The sequence below is a fragment of the Elephantulus edwardii genome, unplaced genomic scaffold (genome assembly GCF_000299155.1).
Source record: "Elephantulus edwardii isolate Elephantulus edwardi_28Jun2011 unplaced genomic scaffold, EleEdw1.0 scaffold00275, whole genome shotgun sequence".
NCBI classification, from domain to species: Eukaryota; Metazoa; Chordata; class Mammalia; order Macroscelidea; family Macroscelididae; genus Elephantulus; species Elephantulus edwardii.
Window position 1 is genome coordinate 3,659,672 of NW_006400025.1, and position 17,083 is coordinate 3,676,754.

The window sequence follows — 17,083 nt, forward strand, 5'->3', positions numbered from 1 at the left end:
GAAGATTCTCACCACTGGGCCATTTGGTACCATCATGATAGATAGAGATTGAAATTGTTGACAATTTCAGCTTGCTCAGTTCCACAATCAACACTCTTGGCACCAGCAGTCAAGAAATCAAAAGATTAATTGCATTACGAAATCTACTGTCAGGAACCTCTCCAGAGTGCTGAAGAGCAATGATGTTAGTCTAGAGATTAAGGTACTCCTGATTCAGGTAACAGTCTTTGCAATTACTTGCTATCCATCAGAAAGCTGGACAATGACTAGGGATGACAGAAGTGATGCCTTTGAGTTGTGGTGCTGGACAAGATTATATGAGCATACCATGGACTGCCAAGAGAACAAACAGATAGATCCTGGAGAAAGAAAAATGCTCCTTGGAGGCAAGAATTTTGAAGCTCCATCTCCCATACCTTGGACATGTTTCTAGGAGGGACCAGTCTTTGGAAAAGGATATCTTGCTTGGAAGAGTCGAGGGACAATGCAGGAGAGGAATATCATGGATTAAATGGAATGACAGAGTGAGCAATAAGGGTAAGTGTGTCAGCAACAGTGAAATTGGCTCAGGATAGAGCAGGGTTCAGAGCTATTGTGCATAGGGTCGCTATGAGTTGTAGTCCACCCGATGGCACATAACAACAACCACCTAGAAATCAGTGGTTCTAATCAACCAGCTGCACTGAGGTGAATTATGGGGTAGTTTATTTCTGTATAGATTTATAGTCTCATAAATCGTATAGAGAATGTCTACTCTGTTCTATAGGTCTCTGAGTCATAATCAACTCAACATCAGTGGTTTGGGTTTTATTTGGCAAAGACACATGAGAAATTAAAAAAAAAGTTTTTCTTGTAAATGAAAGCTGAACAATGAATAAGGATGACAGGAAAAGAATTGCAGCCTTCATGCTGTGGTGTTGGAGAAGAGCACTGAACATTCCATGGACTGCCAAAAGAACATTTATATCTTGGAGAGGGTGCTTCTGGAGTACTGTTTGGAGTCAAGAATGATGAGGCTTCACCTTACATACTTTGGGCATGTTTCTAGGAAGAACTATTCCTTGGAGAAGGAAATGATGCTGGGAAGAGTGGAGGGTTATTGGAACAGAGTAAGATCCTCAACCAGGTAGATGACAAGGTGACTGCTGCAATGGACAATGGACTCTTGTGTGTCAGGAGGTGTGAGGATGGTACAGGATAGAACAGGCTTCAGAACTTTTGTTCATGAAGTTGCTATGAGGTGTACTTGACTTGATGGCACCTAATAACTACACCACAACAACAACTCCTCAGTGGCAGCAGTTCTTACTGTAACATATAACCTATAAAGAAGAGACACCACAGAACTTGTCAAGAATACTGGGACTCCTTCACAATTTCATTCCTCAGTTATAAGGAAAAAATTGATGCTGTAAACATTCTGGGGTAGGTATGGCATATCAAATATAAACTCTAATATTCCAACTCCCTCAAGTGTTTGGAAAATTTCTTACAAAAGCAGTTTTAATTCCACTTGATATAGGCACCTTTCCCATTTATTGGCTAACTAAATACATACATTATTTGAGCTCTTTATAATTCCTTAAGATGAAATACTGAATCAAAAATCTGTTTATTGGGCCCATACCACTCATTTCAACCTGATCCAACTTTATGTTCCTTCCAACATTATATCATATTCTTAATATCCATACTCACATATATTATTCATATTCATGCCCATATAATAAGGGGAAATGAAGTTCCTTTGGAAGGTGTGTGCCTCCTCCTGAGACATACTTTGTACCTCCCTTTTCTGGGCCTGCTGGGCCTTGAGTCTGGTTATTGGACTAGAAGCAAAGGACTGTAGAAAGATTCTGCAGAACAATTATTCATCTCTTTTAAGGCGCCTGCCTTAGGAGAGATAATTATAATTTACTCAAAGAAAGTAAAGTTTATTTCTTTTGACAACTTTGTAAAATTAAGACTGACTGCAGAATTGGAATACAACTGTCTCACACCTATGGCTTAAGGATGAGACCCTGTACTTCCTTGGCAGGTATGGGGAAAGGATGTGGTAGCAGCAAAATTAAGAAGAGGGAGGGGGTGAATTAATGACCCATCTTCTCTTCCCTGTGCTGTGATGTATCACAGAACCTCTGGGGGGACCTGGAGGTCATAGGTGGCCACTACAGACAGGCTGACTTGTAGGGTTCAAGGTCGCGGAGTACCATTATAGAACACATCCACCATGGAGTTAGTTCCCGCTCATAACAACCCTTGTTCCAGGGGAGATCTGGTGGCCTAGTGGCAAGGAGCTGCAACTACAATCCCAGAGGCACACAGTTCGAATCCACCAGATGCTCTGCCGGGGAAGGAGGGACAATCTCCTCCTGTACCAGTCAGATCTGATTTGACTGTACACTCACAAAAAAAAAAAAAAAAAAAAAAACATTGTTCAAAAAAATTTTAAATGACTGATGCTTTGAAAGCAGATTACTAGGCTTTTCTTTCTAGGTCTAATGGACTTGAACTTCTAACTTTTCAGTTAGCAACCAAGCACATTCACAATTTGCACCACCCAGGGACTTCAAATTACCATTAAAAATAAAAATATTACCATTAAATATGAATAATGCCTAGATTCCTTTCCCCCTGGATCTTAGAAATTATTTTGTGTTACTCCCAGTTAGTCCCATGTGGTTTTCACAAGGTACCACCATCACAGTGTCATCCAATAGGAAAGGGAACTGTGGACTGAGTGCCAAATCTCAGAAGAATTTACCAAAATAAGAACCAGAAGAAAGGAGTGTGATCCTATGCCAGCCAGAGGTGAGGACAATGTCAGTGGAGGAGGACTGGTTGCTAGGGGTCTCCTCCTGCTGGTCCAAGCTGGTCATGCCCAAGGACTTCTGAGATTACACTGCTTTAGTCACACTGCTGAACGTAGAAGTCGGTGATGGGGGCATCCAAGCTGGCATCTTCAGAAAGCTGGGTGAGTCGCAGAGGCTGGTCTGCTTCATGCACTGTACAAAGGAACCAGTCTGGGAAGGCAGCTGACTCAAAGCTGGAGGTGAGCCCAGTGTCTCACCTGTAGGAGGTGAAACTCTTGGATTCTTCAGCATTGAGGTAAAGTTCCATGATATTCACAGGCTATGAGAAGAAGGGCAGAGTAGGTGAGGAACAAGGATAGAGAATGGGCAGGATTTGAGAGGAAATGCAGAGCTACCACTGAGTCCTGCAAAAGTATTCCCTGGGGTGGCTTCCTGGTGAAAAATGCATAGTCTCAGTGGGCTCAGCATCTGTTGATGTTGTTATCCCAACAAGACTTACCTCTAGCTTCAGAGTTGGTTCCACTCCTGTCCCACATGACAGACACCGAGTCCCTCCCTGGATGCCCAGGATGACTGGGGAGAACCTGGCATCCAGTGACCGATTGGGGACAACACTGATATCTTCACCTAGAGGAAGGAGGCAAGATGCAAGGGTGTTGAGTATCCTTGCTTCCTGTTTTCCATAGCTCTGAATTTTTAGGGAGCAGGATGTATATGATATGCCCTATCCTACACTGGGAAGAAGAAAACTTTGTAGAACCTGTCTTATTGTGTAAGGCCTAGGAAAAGAGAAGTCTCATCCCTCTTGGAAAGTGCTCCCACCTCTGTGCAGAGCCTATAAGTGTAAACCCATGTGTTTCTCACAGCCTCGTTAAATGATGCCATACTTAAACAGATCAGGCCTGAGGCCCAGAGGCCTGTGTTTGTGTGCATGAAGATTTCAAATCCTCCTTAGGCTGCCTCCCCTCAGATGTGCAGAGACATAAGACAGTAGGTTCCTGTTAAGCCACCAACCTTTGATGACCTTCCCCGTGTGCAGTCCTCCAGCCATAAGCTGGTTCTCGTGCAGGTAGAGCACCTTCAGTGCTGCATCCTTCATTCTGAAACAGCAGAGTTGGGTGGCTCCATTAGATGATGTTTGACACTCACCTTATCAGACTCCAAGGTGTCATCCAGTTTTAGGCATTTTGTGTCCATTATTCTTATCTCTCCTAGCCCTGTTGGGATGATCCAATACCAGCGAGACCAACCCACAGTCTCTCATCTGAGACTGGGATTTGCTCTCTCCCCCTTTTCAGGATTTTCACTACCAACCAGTGTTATGTGTTAATCTGGGAACCAATGGGACAGAGTCAGAAAGCTGGATTCTCATCACACTTCTGCCACCTTTGTGAGTCACAATAGGCAGTTTGCTCTCTCCCTCTGAGTCTAAGTCTCCCTATTGCTACACTAAGACCATGGGTCATGTAATACCTTGGTCTAGCCTGCATTAAAATCTGATTTGTCAGTTGTATTGATGACAGCAAGATAGAAATTGCCTTAATAAGTGACAAAATGTCTTGAAGCTCAATAGTCTTTATTTTATTTTATGAAAATTTGTATCTATGATCTCAGTTGATTTTCTAAAGTCTTGTGAAATGAAAGAAATAATTAAATTAGTTTCTTCATAAGTCATATAAGGGAATACAATGGGGAAGGATGCTGTGTACAAATTGGTTCAATATCTGGCTGAACACACGCCAGTAAGCCTCTCTATGTAATACGCTGAGTTGCATAGAAAATAGTGTTTCCCACATTTTTAGATAACTAGGGAGTTTCTTCACCGAAAACATCTCAGTAGACTCAGGTTTCTTACTTGGTGGAATGTGTAGAGCAATCTCATTCTCTGTTGTAAAGATTTGGGTTCAGCAAAATGCCCAGTTCAATACATGCCAGTGAACAGACAGACTGAGTAATTTTTTTGAAGTGCAAGAGGCATCAAAGAGGCAGTGACATGGAAAGTTGGCCTGAAGTCAGGTCAGCAAAGTGGATGGCAACAGTAGTGTTCCAAGATAGTTCTCCTGACTTCAAGATTTCGTCCCATTACCGATGGGCTAGATTTCAGGTTTTGCCCCTCTCCCCAGCCTTAGGAAACCCCCATGAAATGACTACTTCAGCCTTCACAAGACTGGAAGAACATTTCTAAGGCAGGAAGGTGCTACTCACAACATCCCAACTACCTGTCCCACCCGTGAGAGCCACAGGTCAGGGCAACCACAGTTCACTCCTGCCTCACGTGGACAACAGGTCTACCAACTCACTTCCCTCAGAAGACACCATCACATCCTCTGCTGCACAGTTACTCACCGGAAGCATAGCACCCCACTCAGGACCATCTTGAGCTCTCCAGTGTGCAGATAGATGCCTCTATTTTTGAATAGATGACAGAAACCTTTCAGTAGAGGCCAGCTGAGCTGTCAGGGTGGCTGAGCAGCTTCCTGAGCCTGCACAGAGAAGAGTATTCTGGGTCTGGAACCAGGCAGGATCCAGTGGAAACACAGCTCTCCAAAGGACACAGCAAATAATTTCTCCCTGCCAGAGACTATGATGTCAGCAGCTCCTCCGAAGATGCCTCGGCCCTATTAAGTATGCATTGGGGAGGTGACCAGAAACTGCCACTGCAGAGGAGGAGCAGGGTTTTCCAGAGTGACCTCAGACAGTCTCTAGAAACACCTGCTGCTCATTATTTCTCTGAAGAGGGAAATATCTGCAGACAATTTACAGTAACTGGGGCAATAGTAGTTGGTGTGTCGGAATTCGTGAGACTGGCTCAGGACAGGGAAGGGTTCAGAGCTGCTGTACATTGTAGGTACTCAAAGGCAAATCACAACCATAACATACTGTGAGAGATTTGGAAGCAGGAGTGGCATCCACTTCTTAAATAACATGTCTCCAGAATCTTTATGAAATTTTATAAATGTCCATAGTTGTAGAAGGGCTTCAGACCTTTTGTTCATGGGGTCACTATGAGTCATGCTTGTCTCGAAGGCAATCAACAACAATAACATCTGCAGACAATCTCTTCACAGCAGTCCCTAAGCACTCCCTTGAGATTTTTTTCAGCTCCCATTGAGCACATAGTTTCTAGATCACCAGGTCCTTCCAGACCCAAGAGCGTCAGGATAAAGTGCAGCTCAGAAAAAATACTTTCGAAATTATTCTCTTCCTTCTTCCTCTCCTTTCTCACCAGCATGGTTTCTGACCTTCTCATCCCTGCCCTTGCTTCCTCTCTCCCTGCATTTTTTCTTCCTTTTTATGTTCTTCCTGTGGGAGCTGCTGGAGGTGAGCCTCTCTTTCCTAGAAGTTGTTTGACCTCCGTATTCATTGTTGAAAAATCCCTCTGAGCAGGAAGAAATGTAGAGATATTTCCTGTGAGTTCAAGATCAGAAAGAAAAAGACAACACTGTCTTCTTGTTCACATATATGCACATAACTACAGATTTTCATTCAACTGCATCATAAACCTATAACTTTTATTTTTAAGCAGGTTGTTTTCTTATAGTTAAAGAAAACATCTTTCCATATAAAATATTAATTGCAATATAATGTGTAGGGGTTACAGAAATAAAGTCTGAACTCACTAACTGCTCCATGGAAGAAAGACATGCCAGCCCCCTTCCACCACAATTTACACCTAGAAACCCCAAAGGACTGTTCTGCTCTGTCCCACATCTTCTGTGTGAGTCAGAATGGACTACACAGCAATGAGTTTGGATTTTTGTTGTTGTGGAGTCCTTTTTTTTAAGCATATATTATTTAATTACATAGCTGCACCATAATTTATTTATTCCAATTGCTTGTGACACAATAGTTACTTGGCTGCTAGCCAAAAGGCTGGTATTCCTAACATCCAGCTACTCCACAAAACAAAAACATAGCAACCTACCTCTTTAAAGAACCCTATAGGGCAGTTGCACCCTGTCACATGGGGTGACTACGAGCCAGTGTATACTCAATGGCACCTAACAACACATACTTTATAGCTATCTTTTACTATTGGAAATCATTGCAACAAACACCTCTGTATAATCATGTTTGCTTATGTGTCTGATTACTTTGTTAGTAGATAAAATCTACCCTATGCATCTTTATTTCTCATATACCTACCTGATGAAATAATATTTGGTTGAGAAATAATTCATGCGGTTTTAATACCTCCATGCCTTCTCTGTAATAGACCATAATTAGAGTGGAGTCAAATGGGGTGGGGCAGGCAGGGAGGTGAAATAGTCACCAGGGTGGGTCAACCAGTTGAGGGACCTCACTCAGACCTTAGCTGCCCAGGTGTGCTCACGATTGAGGACCCTGGTCGAGTTGCCGCTGTCTGTCTCCCAGTCAGCAGTTCTCACTCAGAGGCCCCTCCCCAGTGGCACTACCCAGTGCCTTCAACCAGTGGCTGCTGCCTAGGAGGACCAGTCAAATTTCTGTAAAGCAGTACGGGTTTAAGATCCTGTGGTTCCTAAAACTATTTGTATCAATGAAAGTTCTTTTTAGAATTCCTATTGTCCACATCAAACAACAGACCCACTGGGTCTTAGTGGGGCTTAAAAGGATTCAGCCAATTTCCCCACTAAGATTTCCCCTTTCAAATGGGTCCAGCAGCTTCTGGCTTTTGCTGATCCGGAGTGGGCACTAAAATGTGAACCAGAGTGCAACCCAGGCTGTTTTCGTACAGTTCCGACTATAATCCATCAAAAGTTCTTATTTAAATTCCTACTGTCTCCATCATGCAACAAACCCACTGGGCCTTAGTGGGGCTTTAGAGAATTCAGCCACTTTCCCCACCCCCACCAAGTTTATCCCTTTCAAATGGGTCCCTCAGAAGCTCAGCTTGCAGTTTCTGTTTTTTTGCTGATCTGCAGTGTGGACCGAAATGTGGTCCGGATTTCAACTGAGACTGTTAGCTTGTTCTGAGTCTACTCCAACAGAAGTTCTGATTCAAATTTCTACTGTCCATGTCACTCAACAGACCCACTGGATCTTAGTGGAGCTTAAGCGAATTAAGCCAATTTCCCCACTAAGTTTTCTCCTTTCAACTGGGTCTCTTAGAAACTCATCTAGTGGTTTCCAGTTTTTGCCAAGTCCACGCAGCTTTGTTCCCACAGCTCCAATACTAAAAGTTTCAACAAAAGTTATGATTCAATTCCTATTGTCCACGCCGCACCTCAGACCCTCCAGGTTTTAGTGGGCTTAAGAGAATTCAGCCGATTTCCCCACTAACCTTTTTCCTTTCAGGTGAGTCTCAATGCAGCTCAGCTCAGCTAGTGGGTTCCAGCTTTTGCTGGGTCTGCGATGGGACCATGGCGGGGCAGGCAGGCAGGTTCCAGTTTTTAAAGCTTCTAAAATAATGTGTTAGCAAAAGTTCTGATTCAAAATCCTACTGTTCACGTCACGCTGTGATGGTCAGTCTCTGTGGAGCATAAAGTACTCTCTGGTGTCCCGTCTTTATGCAGCTTGCTATCCCTCTGGCTCTTCACACTGTGCTCTCCACCTCCGTCATCTTCCAACCGAATATTATTGCTTTTTAATTTTTGACTCATGTACTTTTAACTTGTTAGTTAAATCATGTTTATACATTATTCAACTTTCAGATGAACAACAAGTGATCAGAAAGACCATGGCCTAAATCAGGTACACTTGTGTGCTAGTACCAATGATGTTGATTGTGGATCCAAGTAAGGTGAAATTGTTGACAAGTTCAATCTTTTTTCCATCTATCATGTTGTTGTCTATTGGTCCTCTGGTGAGAGTTTTTGTTTTCTTGACATTGAGATGCAATGCATATTGGAGGTTGTATTCTTTGATCTTCGGCAACAAGTGCTTCAAATCCTCATCACTCTCAGCAAACAAGGCTGTATCATCTGCATAACACAGGTTATTGATGAATCTTCCTCTGATCCTGATGCCACATTCCTCTTTTTAGACTGTAACATATATCTTTACCTTCTTCCTATGTCTATTAACCCTCCCATGTTCCTATGTGATTCAACCCTATATTTGACCCAAAATGACCACACTCCATGCCGGGTGAAGTATGTTCCTTATCTGTGGACACCTCCGTGAATCATTGTCCTGCCCAGGTTCTAACTAGCTGGCAGGCCTTGGACAAGCTTCACCTGTTCCTTATCCACTCTTCATTGTCCCTTTAGTGAAGTGAGGGCTGTCAAGTGGCTTGATCTGAGATCCCTGAAGTGCTAGCATTCTAGGACGTTAGCACCTTACCAATGTTTACTGATAATGTATCTTCATCTCCCTATCCTCCCTACCTCCTGTTCTCTGTCCCACCTGCATTGGACAAAGAGCACAACCTAGTTTTTCTCCTCTTCATGTCATTCTCCTAATGAAATGCTCTAAAGCACAGAGAAGCTGGGAACTTTCTGACACTTGAGCACATGGAAATCACTGAGGGATTAGGTGCATTCAAGAGTCACCCAGGCTTTTGAGGACCACACCTTGGGGTCCTGCTTGTGACTGTGTGTTCTTTCCTTGCCTCATGGGGAGCACAGACAGTTATTCCGGGAAATATGAGAGGGACAGAAAACACAAGCAGCAGAATCTGGAAGACAATAATTGAAGAATAACTAGATTATGTGCTTGGGTTGGTTTTCAGTTTGGAGGTAGTCCAGGAAAATAGGACCTCAAATTTTTAACTTTATTTAAGCCTTTAAAAAAGGAGAAAAAAAAACCCATCCCAACAAGAGTACAGGCTACTGTCTTTTCACCCCTCTGCCTTCCTTTTCTCTAAAACCTGACAATTCCCCCTTCTTCTTTCCCAGAGAAGTTAGAAGTGATGACCAATGTATTTAATAATGTGTTCTGGGAGTCCACTGAGGGAAACTGTGGCTGTGTGGTGTCAAGTCTTGCGATAAGATGAACCTCCAGTTGGAGATAAGAGCCTTTTTCGAATATCAGACTTCACAATCAGTTTAATTTTTCTCATGCTCTGTGGTTGGATGAGGATCACTTGGGCAGTTTGGTTCTATGTCATGGAGCTTAGACACTGACGATGTATCATACAAGGAGTTTGGTTGTGACCAGGTTGTACAAAATGTCTTTCTTCTAGGCTCTGTCCACATGGCCTCTCCTCTTTCAGTAGACTGGCAGCAACTCAAGGAACAAACTTCCATGTGTATTGCTCTGTTAATGTCCTACTGACCAAAGCCAGCCAAATGACAAGATATAGGCTAAAAAACAGAATAGATTAGACAAAGTGTAAATACTGAGGGGCTTAGTTCATTGGGAAACACCAAAGTATAACAGCTTACTGGAGTCTCCAGGTCTTGCTATGTTCCATGTTCCACAGCCACATCTCAGATGTCCTCAGGAAACCTGTATGGTCCTGCCCTCTTCAGGCAAGTCCAATTTCAAGGTCTCTTTCTTCTAATTCTTATTATTGCTGTTATGTGCTGTCCAGTCACCTGTGACTCATAGAGACCCTGTGTTCAACAGTTCTGAAGCCTGCCCTGTTCTCACTGACTCTGACACACAAACCCCACTGCCCCAGTTACTGTATCATTCCATCTCATCTGTAGTCTTCCTCTCCTGCACTGTCTCTCCACTCTTCTAAACATGATGTCTTTCTCCAATGATGCCCCTCCTGGCCTTGTGAATATGTGAGATGGAGCTTCAAAATACTAGCCTACAAGGAGAAACTTGGTTTCACTCTCTCCAAGGCAGACCTATTTGTGTTTTTGGCAGTCCATGGTATGTTGAAGACTCTTCACCAGCACTAGCATTCAAAGGTATTGATTCTTCTTCTGTCATCTTTCATCATTGTCCAGGTCTCTGATGTATAGCAAGTAATTGTGAAGACTATGGCCTGGATCAGGCCCACCTTAGTCTCTAGACTGATGCTGTTCTTTGGTATTCTGGAGAGGTCTCTGACAGATTTTCTCAGTGTAATTCATCTTTTGATTTCCTGACTGTTGCTACCAAGAGCGTTGAATGTAGAGCCAAGCAAGCTGTAATTGTTAACAACCTCAATCTTTTCTCCATTTATCACGGTGCTGCCAATTGGTTCATTGGTGAGAATATTTGTTGTCTTCATGTTGAGCATCAAGCCATATTGAAGACTACAGCCCTTGACTTTTTGCAGCATGTCCTTCTTAAAGCAAGTAAGTTCTTTTTTGACTTTTGCAGCAAGTCCTACTTACTTTCAACAAGCAAGGTTGTGTCATCTGTGTAACGAAGGTTGTTGATGCATCTTCCTCTCATCTTGATGTCACATTCCTCCTCATAAAGCCCAGCTTCCTGAATGATCTGTTCTGCATATAGATTGAAAAGGTATGGAGACAGGACACATCTCTGACACACTCCTTTCCTGATTTTGAACCAAGCAGAGTTTCCCTGCATTGTTCTGAGGACTGCTTCCTGGTCTAACTTTTGCATGAGCACAGTAAAGTGTTCTGGAGTTCCCATTCTCCTCAAGGTTAGCCACACATTGTTGTGGTCTGCACAGTCAAATGCCTTTGCATGGTCAATAAAACACAGATAGACATTCCTCTGATACTGTTTCCTTTCTGCCCTGATTCATCTGATATTGGTGATAATATCACTAGGCCCATAACCTCTTCTAAACACAGCTTATATTTCTGGTAGTTCTCTGTTGATGTACTATTCCAGTCTTTTTTGGATAAACTTCAGCAGAATTTTGCTTGTGTGGATATTAGTGATATTGTTAGATAATTTCCACACTTTGTAAGGTTACCTTTTTTTTTAATGGCAATAAATATGGATCTCTTCCAGTCAGTTGATCAGGTAGTTTTCCTCCAGATTTATTGGCACAACTTGGTGAGGACGTCCAGGGCATCATCTGTTTGTTGAAATATGTCAATTGGTATTCCCTCAATTCCTGGGGGCTTATTTTTAGCAAAGTCCTTCAGAGCTGCCTATACTTCCTCCTTCATCATCATTGCCTCTTAATCATATGCTGTTTCTTGAAATTCTTCTCTATCAGCCAATTCTTTTTGGTACATTGATTCTGTATACTGAAAATCAGTTGGGTTCCAATTCATGATCTATTGTTCCTTAATCTTATCCACTATTACCGACTACTCAACACTGGGAAAAGATGACTTTGCCTCAGAAGTTTGATAGACTTGATATGAACTAAAATCTGAGTGCCCATTATGGTGGCACAGTCACTTCCCTACACTAGTGGGCAGAAGCACTCTTTTTTAAATTTTATTAATTTTAATGAACATTTACAGAGATTTTGGATTTCCATTCATTCACTGCTGCACTTTTCTCCCTGCCCAACCTTCCTCCCAGAAGCACTCTTTTTGGAAGTGTCACCTGCCCTGTAAGGAGCAGGGATTATTAGGGAATTGTGTGTGACACACAAATTGAACTGTAAGAGTCTGCCCACTTCCTGCACCAGGCTTAGTTCCCTGATAGAGTAACAGCTTCCACAGACTTTGGCCTCTGCTGGTAGTGTCAGAAGGTTACCAAACTGATCCATGACCTGAGTGGTCAAATTCAGGAGCAGATTACCCACAGCAAAGGAAGCTCAGGCTTACTGTATTTACTTGCTAATCTGTAATGATAAATTTTATCACCTTTATTGTAGTTAAAAAGCCATGGGAAACACAACTACAGATTAGTAAGTAAGCACAAGAAGTGTGGGCTTCCCTCATCTATTGAGTACTCCACCCCTGGTTCCAAGGTCAGGTGGCTATACTGGGAAATTATTTGTGTCATTGCTGTCCTGGGATACAGAGGACAAGTGATCCTGTGCTAATGACATCTAGGTCAGCTCTCTGAAGGCCAGAAAGCCATGTCCTAGGTGATCTAGACAGGACAAACTCTCTCTGGTTCTCACCTCTCACCATCCCCTTTCTCTGCTTCCAACAATAAACGTCACTTCATTGAGCATGAATAAGGAGCAGGTGAAATCCTTTCACTATCTGGCCAAACTGAACATTCTCACTATGATCCAATCAACAGTCTACCCTAGTTTTTACCTTCACACTGTGTCAAGCAGGCTGGCCAGTCAACCTCACTGATCAATACGAAAACTCAGTACTGATGAATAGAAAAGTGCTAACTCCCTAAGATTCAAGCTCTGTTTTACAATAAAACAACAATAGCACACACAATGGTCACCAAGATCCATACTCATGTAGAACCACAGTGTTGAGCATATCTCTCCTTCACCCCACCTTTAGCTTCCAATGATTCTGAGAGCTGCTTCTCCATCCCTGCTCAGGTCTTCTGTTGTTGTGGGGTAGAGATTCATCCTTGGAAGGATGTACAGAGCAATCCTGAAGTCTGGAGACTCCTCAGCCAAGAGAACTTCCACAGTCCCTGTAGACAAATCTTTCTAGTGTCAACTTTTTTCCTAACCCTCCTCTGTCAAACTGATTCAGTGCCACCTATACTTCCAGGCTAAAAACATGGCTACTTTTTTTTTAAATTGGCATGGCTTTATTTGTTACCTTTTTTTGATTAGTTTGTTTCATTTTTAGTTTTTTGTTTTGGGCACTTAAGCTTTAAAACCTGGAGCAGTGAGTGTGACAGCAGTTGATGTGTAGGGAGAATCCCCATTAGTTCTCCAGTGTGGCTTAGGACTTTGTTTTTACATTGTTCTTTTTTTAAATAGTCATTCAAAATAATTGTGACACAGCTTCTCTATCTGAATTGTGTCTACCTGTTTAACCTGGGCATGTTTGCCCTTCTTTTTTCAATTCAACTTCATCCATCTTCTTATGAAAAAAATTCTTAAAGATTTAATTGATCTGGTCTGAAAAACAACACATTCAAATTTTGTAAATAAATTGATATAATAAAACAACATTTATGGTGAAATACAAAATAAGGAACTGGTGGTAATTTTTATACAATCAACTTTATTCACTTTGAAAGAAAATCATTGACATGGAGATGATGTCCTTTCTGGGAAGATGTGGAGCTAGACGTGTGACAGGTTCTTTGCGTTTGTGCAATGATAGTGGAAGTAGAGGGTAGAGTTTCTTTTCTTTTTTCTATTTTTAACTTGTTAATATCCTGACTTAAAAAATGAAACTTTTGCATACTATGTTGGTCTCCTATTTTTAAAAAATTCTGAAATGCACCTGTACACCTAGGGTGTGCCACCCAGGACCCTGAGCACCATCACCTGTCAGATTTTCACAGCTATCTGGAATGCCTTCCACTCCCCATCTGTCCAGGAGTCTTCCACTGTTCTCACAGGATACATGAGACACTCGATGGACATTTTAGCACATTTGAGGCTTGTATGAGAGGTGGCTAAGTCCCTGTGTACCCCCTCAGAATGTGAGCTTCTGAGGGCAAGCACTGTGTCCCAAATATCTGAGGTCCAGCAGGGCCAGGGAGATGGCCTATGTCTTGGTACACGCTCTGAAAATATATCTTGTGGCTTGAACAGAAAGTTATTTACACCCTAAGAATTAATCTCTGTTTAAAATAAAACTTCAAAACCCATTGCTTTGTTGTTTTCATTTTTAAATTGTGATTTTAAAGAAAGTTTACAGAAAAGTTGAATTTTCATTCATTCATTGTTGCATGATTTCCTCCCTACTCACCTTTAGTTCACTTTTTAAAAAAATTTTTATTCATTCATTGTTAGATAATTTCCTTCCTCCACCCCCTCCCGCCTCTCCCCAATTCCATTTGCTATACACCTTTTATTCTGGACTAAAGTAATACAAACAATACCTATTCATATATTCCATTTAAACAATTCTTTCCCTCATTTGTTGTAATGCAGTTGTTGTTGTTGTTGTTGTTGCTGTTGTTGTTGTTATGTGCCGTCGAGTCGCTTGCGACTCATAGTGACCCTATGCACAACAGCCCTAAACCCTGCTCTATCCTGCGCCAACCGCACCGCCTCTGACACACCCATCCCGATTACCCCAGCCACCGAATCAATCCATCTCATAGAGGGTGTTCCCCTCCTGCGCTGTCCCTCCACCCTCCCAAGCATGATGTCCCTCTCCAAGGACCCGGCCCTCCTGGCAACATGTCCAAAGTATGTCAGACGAAGCCCCAGAATCCTTGCCTCCAAGGAGTAGCTTGGATTAATCCTCTCCAAGATGAATCTGTTTGTTTTCCTGGCAGTCCATGGTACATTCAGTACCCTTCTCCAGCACCACAGCTCAAAAGCATCCACTCTCCTTCTGTCCTCCCTAGTCATTGTCCAACTCTCTGATGCATAACAAGCGATTGCAAAGACCATGGCCTGTATCAGGCGCACCTTAGTCTCCAGAGAGACACCGTTGCTCCTGAGTACTTTAGAGAGGTCCCTAACAGCAGACTTTCCCATCACGATACACTTTTTTATTTCCTGACTGCTGGTGCCAAGAGTGTTGACTGTGGAGCCGAGCAAACTGAAGCAGTGAACAATCTCAATCTCTTCGCCATCCATCCTGATGCTACCAATTGGTCCAGTGGTGAGAATCTTTGTCTTCTTGACATCGAGCCTCAGTCCATACTGAAGGCTGCAGTCCTTGACCTTTCACAGTAAGTGCATGAGGTCCTCCTCAGTTTCAGAAAGTGTTCATTATTTATCCACTCTTTTTTAGTTTCCCATCAACTCCCGTCAGTAGTCCTGTTTTAGAACAGTGGTACTACACAATCATTGTCCTTTTGTGACTGAGATATTTCACTCAGCATAATATCCACCAGGGTGATCTATATTGTGTAATATTTTATTAATTCATTGCTTTTCCGTGCTGCATAGTATTCCCTTGTGTGAGTATACCATAGTTTTTCTATCCATTCATTTGTTAGTGGGCACATGAGTTGCTTCCATCTCTTTGCAATTGTGATTAATGCAACAATAAACATGAGTGTGTATACATCTGTTTGGGTGGCAGCTCCGGTTTCTTCCGGGTATATTCCCAGTAGTGAAATTGCTGAGTCAAATGGTATTTCTATTTCCAATTTTATGAGAAAGCACCATACTGCTTTCCAGAGTGTTTGCAACATTTTACACTCCCATCAGCAGTGAATAAAGGTTTCAGTCTCTCTACAACCTCGCCAGCATTTGTTCTTTGTTATTGTTACTGGGGTGAGATAATATTTCATAGATGTTATTTTGTTTTTAAAAAAATTTTATTGGATTACATTGTTTCACACTATTCCATATTCATGTTGTGTTTCATACAATCATTCTCATGCATTATGCTTTATAAAATTAATCACTTATTGGGCCTTGCCCATCATTACTCTTTTCACCCAGATCCTTTCCATTGCCTTCCCCCTTCTCTTCAACCACCAAACTGTGCAGCCCTGTGCTTTTTCGCCTAACCATCCTCACCCCTTTGTTCCCATCCATGAGTCTCGTATCAGATATGTCATTACCAAATACTTTTTCCCCAGTCTGTGGCTTTCCTTTTTACCATATTAGAGAAGTTTTTTGATGTGCATAAGACTTTGATTCTTAGAAGGTCCCATTCATCTAGTTTATTGTCTCCTGGTTGTAGGTTATTCAAGATGCTAAGAAGACATTTCATACTGTAGATTGGGGCTTCTAGAGTTCTTCCAACCTTTTCTCTGATGAAGTTTTAGTCCTAGGCCCTTGATCCACTTTGACTTGTTTTTTGTGTGTTTTGACCTCTAATTAATGCTTTGGCTGTTCCCCAGAGGTTTTGGTAAGATTTGTCTTTATTATTTGTTTCAAGAAACTTTTTAATTTCATTTCTTCTATTACCCACTCATGTGCATGCAGGGTATTGTTCAGCTTCTAAATGTAAGGGCTTCCCTCCTCCTTTATCTTCTTGTTATTAACTTCTAATTGTGTATTATTGTGGTGTGAGAAGATGTTTTGCATTATTTCTGTATTTTTTAATTTAGTGATGCTTTCTTTGCCACCCGGTTTAACCCTTTCCAGGATAAATCTGTTTGTTTTCCTAACAGTACATGGTATTCTCAATACTCTTATCCAGCACCACAGCTCAAAGGCATCAATTCTCCTTCTACCCTGCTCGGTCATTGTCCAACTCTCTGATGCATAACAAGTGATTGTGAAGACCATGACCTGTATCAAACGCACCTTAGTCTCCAGAGAGACACGGTTGCTCTTCACTACTCTGGAGAGGTCCCTAACAGCAGACTTTCCCATGGCAATGTGCCTTTTAATTTCCTGGCTACTGGGGCCAAGAGTGTTGACCGTGGAGCCAAGCAAACTAAAGCTGTGTACAATCTCAATCTCTTCACCATCCATCCTGATGCTGCCAATTGGTCCAGTGGTGAGAATCTTTGTCTTCTTG

General features: G+C 42.2%; 1 protein-coding gene across 1 annotated transcript; it reads right to left on the bottom strand.

Moving 5' to 3' along the window:
• Nucleotides 1–2,907: 2,907 nt before the first annotated feature.
• On the bottom strand, nucleotides 2,908–5,188 carry IL36RN (interleukin 36 receptor antagonist). Its single transcript, XM_006900188.1, is given in 4 exon segments — nucleotides 2,908–3,132; nucleotides 3,313–3,440; nucleotides 3,828–3,913; nucleotides 5,160–5,188. Coding segments are annotated over 4 exon segments (468 nt in total).
• Nucleotides 5,189–17,083: the final 11,895 nt, after the last annotated feature.